General features: G+C 40.8%; 1 protein-coding gene across 3 annotated transcripts in view; it reads right to left on the minus strand.

The window, feature by feature from the left end:
- Positions 1–6,665: 6,665 nt before the first annotated feature.
- The window catches only part of BCLAF1 (BCL2 associated transcription factor 1), a 48,780-nt gene continuing 37,384 nt past the window's right edge, over positions 6,666–18,061 (minus strand). The window contains exons 10-13 of one of the 3 annotated variants that reach the window (XM_063443267.1): positions 13,397–13,556; positions 10,087–10,233; positions 7,798–7,992; positions 6,666–7,047 (exon numbers count right to left, since the gene is read on the minus strand). In XM_063443267.1, coding sequence (XP_063299337.1) covers positions 7,798–7,992; positions 10,087–10,233; positions 13,397–13,556 — 502 coding nt within the window. In that variant the 3' untranslated portion in view covers positions 6,666–7,047. Of the gene's footprint in view, positions 7,048–7,797; positions 7,993–10,086; positions 10,237–13,396; positions 13,557–18,061 lie in introns of all 3 variants that reach the window. The other 2 variants (XM_063443266.1, XM_063443268.1) reach the window with 2 other exon arrangements.

Consider the following 18,061-nt stretch of genomic DNA (forward strand, 5'->3'; position numbering starts at 1 on the left):
CCGGCGGATTCCCTTCAGTTTTGCCGGAAGGCAATGTGCTATCCCTTTTCCTATGTGCTATTTATTTTCAGCGTGTATCCCACAGTTTCTGTGTGTCTTAGGGCATTTTTCATGTCGGATATATAGTAGTCTGAGCCTTTTTAGTGATATATATTTCATATCTGCTGTGAGTTTTATTGGCACAGATTCTGTTCTTGCTGTGGTTTTTTCACTGACAATGTGTATCACATAATTAGTTTTCCCACAGTGTACATCACATAGACAGTGTATAACACATATTAGTTTTACTGACAATGTATAACACATATTAGTTTTACTGACAGTGTATAACACATATTAGTTTTCTGACAGTGTATAACACATATTAGTTTTACTGACAGTGTATAACACATATTAGTTTTGCTGACAGTGTATAACACATATTAGTTTTACTGACGGTGTGTAACACATATTAGTCTTCTGACAGTGTATAGCACATATTAGTTTTACTGACTGTGTATATCACATATTTGTTTTACTGACAGTGTACATGACATGTTGGTTTGCTTTGCTGACTGTGATACCACAGATTCTGTGAGTTTTTACCGACAGTGTGTATCGTGGTTTACTGTGGGTTTTTGTTGTCAGTGTATATCACAGATTGCTGCGTGTTTCTGTTGACTGCGTATATCGCAGGTTGATGTGAGTTTTGCTGACAGTGTATGTCACGGATCGCTGTGAGTTTTTTACTGTCAGTGTATATTAACAGGTTTTGTGAGTGCCTGATGGGATATATTGCAGGTTATTGTGAGTTACAGGTATATGAACTCTGTTACACAGACTCTGTACAGGGTGTTTACAGTGCCAGTTAGCTCTAGGATTCATCTCCTTCTCAGTATATATATTTTTTCTGTCCGGCTGGAGGTCTCTTGAGACTACTCTGGTATGATTTCTCTGTCCATGGCATATATTTCTCACTTACAGACCGGGCTCTGACTCAACTAGTAAGGGAGACCAGTCTACGCTGATGCCATACATTTTATCAGATTCCCGGGGGAATTCATTGTGTTGGCTATCGTTGGCCCTACTCCTGGAAGTGCCCATGGTTACAATACCCTTCAGGTGGTATGATGAGGGTAATCTATTATATGATAAGGAATTTCCAACAGATCTGTGTGAACATGGGCATACCAATTCACAGTTTAAGGAGAGTATTGCTCAGTGTATCTTACATTCATGGACATGATAGCCTCTGGAACAACTTCCACTTATACCCAATACAGACTGAATACCACTATTTGCCTGCTGGGCATCTAGGGACTGCCAGTCCCGGTTTAGGTTTATTCACACGGCATTACACTGCCTAATGGGTTGGAGTCTAGAGTTCCTATGTCAGGATGCTCTCAGAATCTGCTATTCTTATAGACCTCCACTGGAACTAGGAGGTCCCCATTACTCATTCAATACCCATTGTAACACGCTACGGAATCGGAGGGCGCTATTTTGAATAACATGTTATCATAATATAACAATAATACACAACCAGGATCGGCCTGCTATGTCTGTGCCCATAAGAACGGCCTGCTATGTCTGTGCCCATAAGATCGGCCTGCTATGTCTGTGCCCATAAGAATGGCCTGCTATGTCTGTGCCCATAAGAATGGCCTGCTATGCCTGCGCCCATAAGATCGGCCTGCTATGTCTGTGCCCATAAGAACGGCCTGCTATGTCTGTGCCCATAAGAACGGCCTGCTATGTCTGTGCCCATAAGAACGGCCTGCTATGTCTGTGCCCATAAGAACGGCCTGCTATTGTCTGTGCCCATAAGAACGGCCTGCTATTGTCTGTGCCCATAAGATCGGCCTGCTATTGTCTGTGCCCATAAGAACGGCCTGCTATTGCCTGTGCCCATAAGAACGGCCTGCTATTGTCTGTGCCCATAAGAACGGCCTGCTTTTTGTCTGTGCCCATAAGAACGGCCTGCTTTTTGTCTGTGCCCATAAGACCGGCCTGCTATGTCTGTGCCCATAAGATCGGCCTGCTATGTCTGTGCCCATAAGTACGACCTGCTATGCAAGTGCGGCCGGCTATGTCGGTACCTATTAAGACGGCCTGTTAGGTCTGGGTGCCGAACCCCTGCTAGGCCGCAGAACTGGGGGAATATCACTGGGGAATGCCGGTGCCCACCAGTGACATGGAAATAGGCAGGTGTCCAGACAGGCACCTTTGCCAATCTATCCAAGAGGAAACCAGTATACGGCCATCTGAATATGGTGGGTAGGGTGAAGGCCCTGAACCTCATGCCTGAAGGGCAGGGTTTTTTGTAAGGCACCCGGTCATACATCTCCAAGGAAGACTTCGCACAGGCAAGGATCGGTGCTCAGACACCTAAGGAGAACGCGGTGTTTTTTTTTTCCTTGCCTTTACATCTACCTCCGTATCTGCTCCCCGGTATCCTTAGAGGTATCGGTAGTTACTTCCCACGTTAGGTTAGCTCCTGGCTCGGTTCAGTGGGTCTTACCTTCCGGCCTGCTATTTTCCCTTCTATCTGTTCTAGAATTTATGTATTTTCTCTTATCTACGTTAATTTTTTTGTTTTCGTAACTTCCTTTTCCTTTCGCTCGGGTCGTCGAGAGGCCTGACTTGACCTCCCCCGACCTCCCGGGCGCTTGTGGATTGCGGAGAACGTCTCTAGCTTTCCTCCGGCTACCAACGGTCGTCCTGGACCCTGCGCGCGTGCACGGGATCCGGGCGGACAGTTGGTAGTTTTTCTTTTCCATTGTTGTTTTCTTCCGTGGATTGCCATCAGCCTTATACTGATATTGGTATTGGGTGTACCCTGCAATTGGTCACCCCGAGTCTCTAGGGACTCTAGTTTGGACCACAGGAGGGTGCGGCCCTCCATCATCCCGATTCAAGAATACTTTATTTTCAGGAACAGAGAGCGAACCCTCTCAGATACAGGACGGACACTGATTTGTTATTGAGGGACACAGCCCTCCCTCAACCTCGGCCGAATACTGGGCTGGATACAGAGTACATGTTTGGAGGACACGTTCTCATAGAAGGAACCGATCACGGATGTAAACCCTACTGTTTGGTTGTTAACAGGCGCGGCCCGCTCAGGCTATCGGCCGGACGCTATCACGTTAGTCGATCACATTAGATGAGAACGCGGCTCTCTCATACACTCGTCACTCTACAGGGCCGGCCATTCGCTCACCACACAGGCTTGTACCTGTGCAAGACATCGGTGACTACATAGAGGGGCGTCCCTCCTGCATTCAATTGGATCTGACGCCCGTACTACTGATTTCGTTATAGAGGACTGCCTAGCCATACAAGATATAAACTTTAGTCTGGATCCCTCTATTCTATCTCCTGTGAGGGCTCTACTGGGTCCGGATCACTTAGGTACACACACTACTGAAGATAGTATGGCTAACGGATGGCTTCAGGTATTACGAGAGTGCAGGTGTTTGGTATTTTCTACACCTTATAAATCGTAAATCTGCTTTCTGTTTTGGATATCCAGGCTATTGCGGACCAACCGCACAGACCGTTTCTCCCATATCAAGATGACAGGAGCTACGGAAACCTTCATGGAGCGAAAGGACACTGCCTCGCTCGGATACCAAGATTAAGGAGGGCCAGTTATCCGGTCTCTGGGTAACCGTACACATGGTTCACATGGTAAGACCGGACATCCCGGTTGGCTTGAGTTCCCTGCTCATTACGACCTTGGGAGAAGGGGGCAGGACGGCCCCATCTCCTCGGAACGCATATCTGGTGAACAGGATTCGGAGTTGGTGGGTCCTCCGTCTATTAGCTATTTACCCCTCGCGGGAGCCATTCTGCCTTTTTTGATTCACGCTAACCTACTCTTCAACTACCGTCGAGGAGACCTACGAGACCTTGTGAGAGTACCTGGGGTACCCTGACTCCTACACGGACACCTTTCACTCTTAGGCGAGGACATACCTGGATGGAAATCTGCACTCCGGTTTGCACTCTCCATCCCTTTGAATATTTCTGGGATTCACTATTCCAGAAAATAGTCGACCACTGTTCCTCCACACGAGTTCAGTTCGGAACCATGACTAGACGTCCTTTTGGAATCTTTTCTCTACAGAGTCCGAGGATTACACAGTCCATTTGGAATGTCGGAATCACTCAGGATACGGCTAGTTGACAACCCTCTCGCAGGCACTACAGATTTATCCTCGGATGAGACATCTCACCAGGTAGACCAGGAGAGAACGAAGGATCATACTCGGTTATATTGCGTCTTGGTGGCAGTTTCTCCTCGCGGCCTTGCATCCGCAAAAGGCCTTCGTTATTTTACAACTACAGGAAAATAGCTGATAGGTCAGTTGCAAGCTCAGGTCCCAACCGCTAGGAAGCGGGTGACAACACAAGTTTGTTGGATCTATCAGCAGATGGTGTTTTTTCTGTGTGTTGAGATGCTTCATCGGCTGACATCTTCATTGATTCGTCTACTGTCGTTTTTTCGCAGTTGGTAAGTACAATTAGGATTACTCTGCTATCTCCTGGAATAGGTACCAGCGACACAACCAGCGTTGGATTGGTGATCTGAGCGTTGAAACAGCAAATACGAAGCCTCCTGTCATGTTATAAAATTGTAGATTATGCTAGCTTTAGTGTACCTATAATCTTAATTTTATTAATGACAGGAGGCGAGTATTTCCCACCCATTTTTATCCCTCCCTTGTTCTATGTTTATAGTTTGGTTTAATCAGGTACCTATGCAACTCTGCTTGTTGTCTCTGCTACCTGTTGCATGCTCTTATGTCTTTTCTTTCATAAGTAGGGTTGGGATATCTTCATTTTAAGGTAATTTTGGTTGCTACATTGGGTACCTACATGTTTATTCAGAGTACATTTCATTGGATAATCAACCTGTTCGATTCTGTTTTTCTTTCGTTTCAGTTTACAGTCCATCAACACTATCTAGTTTGACGGTTACTCTCGGATGGTGGACGTCATTATATTCATCGTGTCTAGGACTTCGTTTCTTCCCCATGATGTTCTCTGCCTTTTATTCTGTTTTTGTCGCAGCTTGAAAGAGGAAATGATGCATGGGGAGGGGAGTTTTATAGTATTTAACTTTTTTCTGATTGGTTGTTTTTCTGTGCTGCTGTGGAGTTCTAGTAAAGAGAGACTTAAGCAAATACGAAGCCTCCTGTCATTAATAAAATTAAGATTATAGGTACACTAAAGCTAGCATAATCTACAATTTGTACCTTTTAAAACTTTAGCTACTTATTTAAGATTACTAATCAATCAACAGTTGTATGGATATCCCCATTACACAGATCTAGTTCACATTTCAACCAATCCTATCTATATGGGCTGTGTCTACATATTGTATATGTGACATAAACTTTTATGATATTATGTATAATTACTCTTTATGTCTCTTATCATTTCCCCCTTGTAGGGGATCCACAGAGAAGAGATATATACGATTATGGTTATCTTTTTTTTTTTATAGATGCACATGTTGCTATTTTACTTTATATTATGATTAATTTTCTATTTTTATGCACTTTACGAGTTATTATAGGTGCCCATTTATAATATGGAGCTTTCTGCTTCAATTGGGCAAATTAACTGAATTAAACTAAACTGATGAAATTAGCGCAGAAAATACCGGAAATGACATCGGACGCTGGTCAGCCAAACTTCCGCCCACGTGAACGGCAGCCATAGAAGCAGCAAATTTAAAAGGAAAAGCAGCTGTATAATTTTTATGCACTGATGAAAACTCTGACTGAGTTGAAACGCGTCTGCATAGCTGTGAGCTTGTGTGTCACCATATGGGACCTGCACCGTTTGTTTAACATTTATTGTAATAAATTTGTTTATTTTTAAATATCATTGCTGCTTTTTCCTGAGTCTTGGGGGACATCATTCAAGATCCTCCACATAGCCTTTTGAGCCACCCTTGGGCATTATACACAGAGCCTGGCACGGCTCTGGAATTCGTGAGTGTATCCAATTACTCTTATACTTATTTATTTGTAAATACAGTCTATACTATGTATTTTTTTTTGTGTTTTAGGAATCTATTACATGGAACATTATCTGCACATGTATAAGTATTCTTAACTACTTTTGCCCATTTTCTATTGGTACCATTTGTACACGGGGAGTGGTGTGTGTATGTGGCACTTGTTCTCAAGTACCTTTATTTTACTAGTTCATATTTAGATTTATTTAATTTGGATTTATACATTAGTTTCAATCTGACAGGGATAGAAATATCTGCATTACTAGCCCAGATTTTCTATATTATTCTAAATACCGAGGTATATTGTGCAATGAGAAGTACGGTCAGAAATATGAAGGGGGGAAAACAGCTAGCCTATGACTGAAAGACATTATTCGCAGGCACCTTCCAGATCTACATAATAGACTGATAATGCACATTTGTTTCTCTTATACAGACTGTAAACAAGCAAACTTAAGTTTCTTGCCCCTTTACTAAATATCAGTGCTGTTAGGAAGAAGACAAATCATTTACTATGTGTAAGATATCAGTGAATACAAGCTTAATTTCTAATGTTGACTTATGTGACATTAAATACAATAAGCATTATATAAAACACTAGTATTACACCTCAGCAAACAAGATTTCATAAAAAGAGACACATACACATCCGTTTAGGAAATATATTATCCATAACATTTTGTTATAAACTTACATTTACCAACTGAACAAATGTTTACTTTATGACAGGATTCACAGAAAAAATAAAAAGGACATTCACAATCATTACCACACATCTGGCAGAAATACATGAAATGGAACTCTTAAAAAGCAGGTTTTTAAAAGTTGATGGTTTTTCAATGGCCAGAAGACAAGTTCTGTTCTTTTCTTCAGCAGGGGTGATGGCAGAATGTTATGCCGACAGTCTTTAAAACTAAGTTACAGTCCATCAAAATTTAAACTATCGAGTAGAATTAAAATCAAATGCTTACATTCAATTAGTGGATCTCATTAAAAAAGTTAATTGTAATTTCTTTCTTCTTTGCAAGTCAGTCCTGCCAAAAGGAAGATAATGTTATAAAGCCATGTTTCGTGTTTTTAATACCTTATTCATATAGAGTCAACAGTTTATGCAGCAACAATGAAAAACAGAGCAGCTCTGGATCACCACATACTAGTATAATTAAGAGGATGTTCATGTAAAAACCATGACAGATCAGTTTTAAACAAACATTTTTGTTGCATCTCTTTCTCCACTGGAGCAACCACCTATAAGTCATCTTTGGTTGCAAGCACCACTGCTGTTTTTGGATGCTCAGTGCTTCTGCGTGACAACAGGATTAAACAAAAAATGCACCAAGATCTTCAAAATGAATAAGCAGTATTTCAAACCAAAGACCACTTACATGTGAGTGCCCATAATGGAACATTTATAAGTTAGTAGATGCACCAAAATAAATCACAATTTACTAAAATGTCTGTATTACAAAATTATATAGAGATATTATACAGATACTCATATTTAACATAATTTTTTTTAAAAAATGTCAGTTTGCAAATGTATATAAGAGGTTACATCCCACAAAGCTTGCACACAGAAAATAAAAATAAAAAATAAAAAAAGTGAAAGCACAGGTTCATGAGAACCAAAACTATATTCTAGATTAGCATTTCCCTTAATTTTATTGCACAGCAGTGAAATCATAAGTTGCTTTAATTGCGGCTTTAAAAAAAAAAAAAAAAAAAATCAATCTGTAAATGTAGATAGCCGTTAAATAATTGAAAAACAGTCCAACATAATATACCTATTCATCTTTGTGTCTCTCTTCCAATACTTCTTCTTCATCCTCTAGTATGCCATCTCCTTGGTATTTATCATGAGTCCATTTTGGGCTGCTCCCAGATTTTTTAAATGTAAAGCGACCCCTGTCACGTTGAAAGTTGCCACGGCCTCTTGCTCTTTTTGCCCAGTAATCAACTCCATCATCTCTGTCATCATGCTAAAACAACACAGCAAAATCCAGATAACTCCACTTCTACAAAGCCATAGCTACAATGTGAGGAAAATCCTTTAACCACATGGGAAAATACAAATAAGGCCACAAAAAGAAGCAAATTGTCACTGAATGAGAGCTAGTCTGGGTTTTCACCATAATACAGGTTTGTAGCTGTAATTGTAGCATCAAAAACTATTTCATAAACATGTTCAAAGCAAATTTTTATACACAATACTTTGAAATAAAATGTAACCCACAAGACTGACTTACCACAAGGGTTTATTCCAAGCACTCCCAATGAAAACAGTAGCAGGACCAGTATTGGTCAAGAAAACTCAGCCCCTTACTGGTCCCAGCAGAAACTGGGAACAAACAGAGCTGAGCAGCTTTCATTTTAGAATGCATTGTCTCCATGATCAAATGATTAAAGTTGTGGGGTGTCAACTTAAGCCGTGAGAGTTTGAATAACCTATATTGTCACCATTAATAAGGCTTGGCTTGCAAATAAACAGGTGATATTTTGTTTCCAAAGTACTACCCTTTTATAACTGCGTTTCAAGTACCCTTTTTTGTCTGACATTTAACATATCCTTTTTACTCATGTGCCCATTTTTGAAGTACAGGTTTCCTTGTTAATGTGCTGTCTTATGGACGATAGACATGTCCTCTTCTAGACATTTTACTTAAACACAAATCTTAAAGCAGCACTGTCACATGAGTTTTTGCTATCATAGAATCTTTATTAAAAAAATACACGTATACGTTTTGTAAAACTTTCACTGAAATAAAAAAAAAAATTCATATACATAAGACAAACTAGCAACATCTTTATGGTATGCATCCAATGGCAAAAAGACGAGTTTTAGTGAGTCTTTCGTACCTTGCAATTTCATATAAGCTACCACTTGCCTCTTACTGTCTTTGAGAAAAGGGAATAAAAAATAAAAAAAAAATGCAAGTGACAGTGGGCCTTCAACTTTTTCACTACCGAAAACTTTATTGACAAAATATTAGAATAACATTTATTTGAAGCAAGGGATGCATAGCTAACAAACATACAACTATTTTAAGTATAGACTGCTTTGCAAACGTAAAAATGTTAAATATGTAAATGTACACATCTCTATGTAAAATCACTATAAAATGGGGGATACCACAGTACCAGTTAAAAAAAAAAAAGTAATTCAAACAATTGTAATTTTGTGCAGGTAGTTCAAAAACCACATTGGCTCCTAAGTAGTGTTATATACAACAACAGACAAAAACAAAAAAAAAATCAGAACAAGTGCAACAAGAATTTCTGATGCACTACCACAGTGCTGCAAGTTTAATGAAGGACACAAAAAAACAAACATTTAGTCAATATGTAATGCCCTTAAGAATACATTCGCACCTACCCCTGTTTATAGACAGATAGATATTCTCCCACCATGTACATCATGCAAAGTGATCCCAGCAAACACCAAAAATAGAGGCTTGGAACACCCAAGCCTGCCAAAATCCCGGTCAGAATTTATTCAGATTGCAGCAATCGTACCACACAAGTGGTGCGATCTGAATAGATTATGACCAGGATTGTTTTTTGTCTGTAAAAGCAACAGACTAAACAGACATTTGAGCGTAACATCCACATACAGAAAATACAGTTAAATCCTCTATTTCTAAAATAAAAGGTACTATGCTAAACTGCTATAGCAATTTTTTTTTTATCAATCTCTGGACTGCAAATGTATTGCTGACATTGAAATGGTAGAGTCAACTCACTCCTCCCACTCCATGACTTAAGAAGGCTATAATCCATTGAAACTTCTTGTACTATTTGAAAGCAGGAGGTAAGCTTATTTTTCAAGCAACTTTAGATTCACTATATCAGTGACTCGTGGCTCATGGCAGAGAAATTTTTTTTTATCTATAGGTTGGCAATCAGAGTATACTGAGGATGAGTGAGGTTTTATGAAGTAATTTCACGCCGCAAAATACATGAAAATAAAAATGTTTATACTTATTATGGTATTGAAGGGGTTGATTGTAATTTAATAAACATATTCCATGTTTGTGAGCAATTGGATCATGCATAAAAACCTCTTCAACACCCACCAGAAAATATTTCTTGCTCTTAGGAGTATATTCTGGATCCCACTCCTCTTCTTTAGGACGCTTTTGAAAAGCTGTGGACATATTCACAGGACCAGTACTTGTTCCAGCAAACACTCCTCGTCCACGGGCTCTGCCTCTAATTCGAAACTGCTAAACAATGTTTTAGTTGGTGGAGGAATCACTTTGAACACGAAAATAAATATTATCTGGTCTATTCTCTCCGATTATTAATCCGGTCATGTTTAAGAAAGCAATTCATATATCAAAATGCAATTCAATATATCAAAAACAATTTCTTTTTAATGATACACAATCCCACTAAAAATGTTTTTAAAAAAACAAAACAAATGGTATATAAGGCATAATGCACACAGATTTTACCATTTGTAATCATTAAAATGATGCTAGGTTGATGTCAGCTGGTGCAATATTCCTTGACAAAATCCTGACGAAGGACATACTGACAGCTAAAGACAAAGTCTCAAATCAAAAGTATGGTTTTTAGATGTAAGGGAAAACAAAAGGAGTATTAGGAATTTTCGACCTACAGTGAAAATAATTTCTATGCATCTTGGTACCATGCTATATAAAACATCTCTTGGCTGTGAATCATTTCTAGATAAGCTACGTGAAAAGAGAATTTTATTGAATAATAAGTGTGTGTGGGGGGGGGGGGGGGGGGGCTAACAAAAGCAAATTAATACAGGTAAAACTGAACAGGATCAGGGCCAGGGTTACAAACTTGGAAACGGGCAGTAACTATGTTCAGAAAATACTAATAAACTTTTTTTAAATGAGTTGATAGGGGCATCAGGGAACAATATAAATTACTCTCCCATAGTTCCTCTTCCATACTGTTTTCATTTGAATTGCTTGGACTACCAACATCAGTTTTGCCACAAAACCATTTAATAATGGTTGTACTTTAAAATACATATACATGCCACAGTATTTTGCATTGAATATTGAACTGGATCACAAGAAGTTCCTCATTGCTGCCCACAGTGAGAAACGGTCATTTTACCAGGTAATTAAAAAAACAAAACAAACCAAAAAATGAGCCTAACTAAACCACTTAACAGAAAATAAAGGTGTCGAAGAGAATGTGACAGTGACCAAATTAGCATTTTCAGGCGGCTTTGCCGAGATAGGCACTTGGTCAAAATGACATGTACCTAAAATACTAAAATAGATTACTAAAATTGTTACTTCCACTAGGCAAGCAAAAGGGAATTAAAACAGTGTCATGTAGTGTGCAAGCAAAAAAAATAAATAAAATTTAAGACCTCATTTACTTCCCTGCATGTGACTTATACAGCCTTCATAAACACTTCCCGATAGGAGTCATCTAATGATTACACTTCCTGTAGTGTAAATTCTGTTTAATTTAGTATTGTATTTTTTTTAATCTCCTGCTCTGTTAATAGCTTGGTAGAACCCACGGATGCCTCCTGTATGTTATTAAAATTCAATTTACAGAGCAGAAGATAAAAACTTTTAAAATAAGTTACATCTGATTAAAAATAAAACCATTTCGTTTTAAGGCAGGCTGTGTGGGTCACAGCCAGGGGAGGTGTGGCTAGGGCTGAATAAACAAACAAAACTGATTTAACTTCTAACTGGCAGAGAATCTAGCAGTGAGACTGTAGGAATATAAACCAATGCACCAAAACGGCTTTATTAAGCTAAAGTTGTTTTGGTGACTATAATGTCCCTTTAAGACAATAATGGACTGTCACAGATAACCTGGAATATATCTCTAAAAAGTGTAGTACTGTACTAAGGGAACAAAAAATATAAGAGCATGTACAATAATTTGATTTGGAAACTCAGGCCTAAATCAAACAGTACTCTTCAATTTAAAGAACTCTCTGTAGGTCTGTGCCTACAGCATAACAAATAAAGTTCGTTTGGTTCGGCCCCTGTAATTCTTTGCCCAACAGTCTAATGTGAAAATCCACAAGTGAAAGAGATTTACTAGGGGAATGTTGCCATGAAAGGGTTTGGAAACGGAACTTGGGAGGTTAAAGGTACTCTGATACAAATTAACTACATTTGACAATTTTTTGCCTCCTTAGTATGCTCTATTTTTTGCACACAAAACTGCCTCCTTAGCTTTTACTCAGGAAAACAAAAAAAGTAAAAAAAAAAAACACTTCCTTATCAATTATATGTACACAGTTCAACCACTAACAGCACTAAGTTGCCTGAACTAAAAGGTAATCTGCAAAAAGTGGGGACAACCTGGGAGACATATAGAAATAATTTCACTACCAGCCTCTATTATTTCTGATTGTCTGCAGTCAGGTTGTGAATTAAAAGCAGCACATTCAGTGCAGTTAGGACAATGGTCAAGTAGAAAGCCTTATGGTGCAGCATTCTGCAAAATATTTGAGCAAAAACATTTAAGCGTGGAAAAAAATATACAGATTATACATGAGACCAATACCTATCAAATGCATGAATTGGTGTCAGAAAACATCTGTAGTGATGGGTAAGACTTGAGAACAAAATTACTGAAAGCTGGGGCCCAGAGTGGGTGATTGAGTGTTGAGGAGGCAAAAAGCCTTAGAAAAATGGTTAGGAGGGAATCTAATATATAGATCAACTGAAATAATTTGTGTGGGGTGAAGCAACATTGATAACATAACAGCAAAGAAGACTATTGGAATGAAAGGGTTGATGGGGAAACGTGACGCACACAGAGGAAGCAACAAATGAAGACTGCTCTTGACCACAGAGTGAACAATCAAATCAACAAAATAACTGCCACAAGATTAACAATGAGGACAAAAAGGGCATGGGGTGGTAGAGGGAAAAATAGCAAGCAGGAGATGATCTAGACTAGAAGGACATCTAAACACTTAGAAGTTATTGTCACAGGTAAGCCCACAAACATAACAAGGGAGATCAAACTAGTGGCACAGATATCTTATTATGTACCATCAAAGTACAATTGCAAGACAATGACATAGACTTATGAAAATGTTGCTAAGTACGGCAAAGTTCTAAAAGTAGACCTAGAACAATAAAAGCTAGTGAAAAATGCATTCCCCTGGTTTCTATGGTGACTGCTTTTACAACTTTGTAAGTAACAGTAGCAGACATCTCTTCAATGTCTCATTACTAAATAAACAGAAATGCCCAAAGAGTGAACTATGTATGCCCCATTTGCAAGTAACATTTAAACCCCCTCCTCGGTAAAAACAACAACAAAAAACACCACTTTGTTTATGGTAAGCCGGACTATGAATACTCCATTTCTCAAATATACTTTTACACTTGGCACCAATCTTTAATATTAACTTACAAATGTCCCTCTGGATCTGTTCACTCCAGAAAATCCAGAAAACTCTTTAGGCTCCTGTGGACCTTTAAACTCTTCATTTCTGTCCTTCTTATTATCCCTTTCTTCATGTGAACTGGCAGAATCAGGAGAAGACTGTGGCTCAAGCTCCTTTCTACGCTTACTGCAATAGAAAAGAAAACACACATACAAACAAAACTCTTAAAACGAAAAATAAAGACTCCCACAGAAAGAAGAAATGTACAATAAGAGTGTCTCTCTAGGGCAATAAATTGTTCACTAAATATAGTGCAAATTTATCAACTTCAATCAGTTTTGTTAGAAAACAATACAATTGGATGTCACCAATCTAAACTCTAAATTTAACAGTACATGTTACTTAAAGGACAACCGTCACCTCAACACTATTTTACATAATGATCATTTCATGGTGTTTTGAAAGGAAATGTTAAATGAAGTAGATGCAAAAAAAAACAAAAAAAAAACATGCAACAGGATCCTTCACCTTGGGTCAGACAGAGTCTGAAAACATCCATAAACTAGTCTCTGTAGTCTTCCCTGCTTCACTCCCAGCACAGTACAGGAATATCATCAGATCTATTGTCAAAATCAAACCCTGACTGACCCAAGATGCATGTATATGCCTGAATGAAAAGGCCTTATGTTAAAGTTAGGGTTTTCATTATTTATTTATTTTTAACATATTTCATTTATCAAATAATGCATTTCCTTTCAAAACTTGATGAAAGAAACATTATATTAAAAGATAGTGTTGAGGTGATGGTTTTCCTTTAAGTGAACCATTCAGCTGGTTATTTTATAAGGATTTGTGTGATTCTGTCTCCCCATTTAGTTACTCCTTTCCATTGAAGGTAGTGGAACCGTTCCTTCAGTCTTAGGAGTGAAAAATACGTAATTCAGGGTTTGCCAACATTACTCAAAACTTACCTCTGATTTAACTTTCGAAAAGTTTACATTTAAATTATTTGAAACACACACAAGCAGAATGCAGTGCATATAAACACAGTAAAAAGACTTCCATCCAAAAATATGAAGTCACGTATACACATATTGAGCTGATACAATTGCCAGAAAACATACAGAGTTAAAGATATACTTGTTTGATTATTATATATGCCACCTTCCAGGTGGCATTAAGTGCAGCCACCAAATGATGTGCATGGTATCAGACAATAAACACTATGCGTGCAAAAAAAGAAAATATATATACATACATACACACATACATACATACATACATACATACATACATACACAAACACACGCATAACCCAGGGTTCCGCACTTAATGTTTCTCCACTTAACTGCTCCTGCTGCAATATCTCCGACCTAAAAGTTATAGTTCAGCGTATAAGAGCACTTGAGAGACCTGATATTGATCAAAAGTGACGTCGCTTTATTTAAGCAGCCATCATCTTCGCACAAAAACAAACAAAATCAAGGTTTTAGTCCCCACTGAGACATTTATTTTAAAAAAACAAACACAAGATCCAGTGAATGCGCTCATTCACTAAACAAGGCATAACATGACCCCTAACCAAGGGGGTATCGGGTGGGGAAAGGAGTTACGAGTAACTAAATGACATCGGAAAAAATGTTCTATGGAAAAGTATCTATATAACAATTGAAAAGTAATATCAGCACAGATACCACCTAAACTTAAAGGACCACTCTAGTGCCAGGAAAGCATACTCGTTTTCCTGGCACTAGAGTGCCCTGAGGGTGCCCCATCCTCAGGGACCCCCTCCCGCCCGGCTCTGGAAAGGGGAAAAGGGTTAAAACTTACCTTTTTCCAGCGCTGGGCGGGGAGCTCTCCTCCTCCTCTCCGCCTCCGTTCCTCCCCGTCGGCTGAATGCGCACGCATTTCACAGTGAGAATCACGCAAGCGCCTCTAGCGGCTGTCAGTGAGACAGCCACTAGAGGAAATAGGGGAAGGCTTAACTAATTGATAAACATAGCAGTTTCTCTGAAACTGCTATGTTTATAAAACAATTAGTTAACCCTAGCTGGACCTGGCACCCAGACCACTTCATTAAGCTGAAGTGGTCTGGGTGCCTAGAGTGGTCCTTTAAATGTAGACACCTATGAAGTAAAGGTTGTGAGTAACACAGAACGTAAACTTGTAAGAAAAGCGGAGTATAAACTAAAGTAAATAAAGTTAAGTGGCAGAGTCCGGCCCGTGTCTAGGGGTGAAGGGAGTCTCGTGTGCCACATTCCAGGTGCGAGTGGGAGGAATTCCTGATTGCTCCTGTGTTGCATCTCCCACCCCAAGCGCTGAGAGAAGGTTGGTGGCCTGCACCACATTTATAGCCTTAAACAAGCTCTTCTCAGAGACTGGAAGCAGACAAGCGGTGCGTTACTTTCGCTTCCTGGAGCTCTCTTTGTGATGGTTGCATTGATGTCCGCCAAATTAAAGTGGAGCGGTAAAGATTGTTAAAGAATGTGATGTTGTGAGACCCAATACGATTTGCTTGTCTTGGAGTGTTTGACAGAGCAATATTATGTCTCTTGGGGCAGCAGCCCGTGCCTTAGAAAGCGGTAGACACCATCTATGTTGAATTGCTTTGCAGGTAATCGAGTGGCCACCAGCCGTCTAATAAAGTGGGGCAATTCTTCCACCATAACCGTGTCTGCAATTCCCCTTATGTTCAGGTTCTTTGGACGACCTTTTCCATCCAGGGTACCCACCCGCAGCATAAGGGAAGAGTAACGTGCCTGCAATTGTTGGACCATCTCCCCAATAGGAGTCAGACTTTGCTTGAGGTCTATGATGTCCTCTTCCGAGGCTCTGACGCGAGGGTGACCACCTGCACTTCGGATTTCACCACTGCCAAATCGTCCGTGAACAACCTTTGAATGTCCAAATAGATTTTGAATGCCTTGTTCTAGAGGGGGTTCTGTGCACAGAGCCCTCCATGACTGGGATCACAGGTGTGTGGAGATGGGTGTTGAGGTCCCCATCATCCATACCACCCTCAGATGGGAGAGTGTAGGCCTCTGATCAGCTGACTCCATGCCCCTTGTCCACAGTGTACATTGGAACAGTCCCGATATCTCAGGTGTCTTTTGCTGCAGATGTTTGTAGCCTTTGAGATCTACCTATGTCGTGAGCTTGTGATAACTGGTACAATGGGAGTTCAGAGTTATGCTTCTTCAAGCACCAGTGGAGCGCACAATTCCTTGTGGGCTGCCCTCATGACAGGCTGGAGTATTCTTTTGGTGCCCGGTAGAAAAAAAGAAAGGCATCCACGTGATCCTCTCAGCACTCTGCAGCCAAATCAAGCAATGGCAAGGCTGAATGAGGAATAAATCCCTTGAAAATTAGCACAGTCCGCAAACAAAAGCAAAGTTTTAAACATAAAATTGTAAAATAAAAACGTTTCAGTTTTTACAGCAAAAAACTTTCATCAGGACAGAGCTAAAATAATACATACAGGGGGGGCGGGGCCTGGCAGCCAAGATGGCCGGTTGTGCTCTCTGAGTGCTCCTGCACTAGCTGGCACATAAACGCGAATCTCATCGAAAATAATAATGCCAGCAGCACACGATGCCCAGAGAGTGATGCAGGTCCACAAGAGTAACAGACAGATACCCGTCTGGCACCGATGCGCAATTAAACCATCTGTTCCGGGCATGAGGCCTACACTGGAGCGGAGCCTGCAGCATGGGGGAAGCGGCCGATCTCCTGGCGCGGGAGCCGCTCACAAGCGTGAAAATAACACAGCCCTGCTACCCCCCCCTCTGGACCGGTGGGGGTCATCCCGGTCCTCGCTGGGGGAAAACACCCCCGCAACACAGCCTGAAACCCAGCGGTCTCGTTGTGCCCCTGGGTCTGCCGCTATGACAGCACTCGAGCAACCCGGGGAGAGCACGGAGTTAATGAACGCAAGCCTTACCGACGAAGCTGATTACAAAACACGGCTGGACGCAATATTCGCAGCATTCTGGCTCAGGCTGGAGAGGCGCCTGCAACCACACGCAGAAATTAAGCATGGCACCCCCTCACAACCACAGCCATGAGGACGGCACAAAATGGCCGCTGCGAAACAACAGCAACGCTCGCGAGGCCAACGAAACCGCCCAACCCAACATAACCGACGAAGATTCCATCTCCCCACTCGGTACAACAAACCTCCTTCTGGGCAGGGAGGCATACCGGAACAAAATCCGACCCACAGTCCACACACCCAAAGGGGCTTCGGGAGAGCGAGGTTCTGGAGGGTCCATGGCCCCACCACGTACGGCATGGGGTCCAGAGGACACAGGGAAGTGCTTCCCGCAACACCCCGGGCTGGAGGATCTGAGTGGGTGCAGCCCCGATGCAACAACCTCCCGGGATATGATCGTCCAAAAAGCTCTGAAATAGACGACGGCTGCCACACGGCAACAACACCGGCATGGCCCGCAAGAGGGGTCGGTTGAATGAGGGTGAGATACACGCCCTACAGCACGAACTGGGCACCAGGACACTCTATACATGGCCAAACCGAGCAGCAGGACAAAGCTTACAACGAGACAGGTCTCCGCAAGTGGTTCATTGATATGGGACTGTAACACTTCTATGCTAGTGGTAACCAGACTGACCCGACATGAAACAAACAGGACTCACTGCCTAGCTGGCATATTCATCGGAATCAGCACAGCACT

The sequence above is a fragment of the Pelobates fuscus genome, chromosome 2 (assembly GCF_036172605.1).
Source record: "Pelobates fuscus isolate aPelFus1 chromosome 2, aPelFus1.pri, whole genome shotgun sequence".
Taxonomy (NCBI): domain Eukaryota; kingdom Metazoa; phylum Chordata; class Amphibia; order Anura; family Pelobatidae; genus Pelobates; species Pelobates fuscus.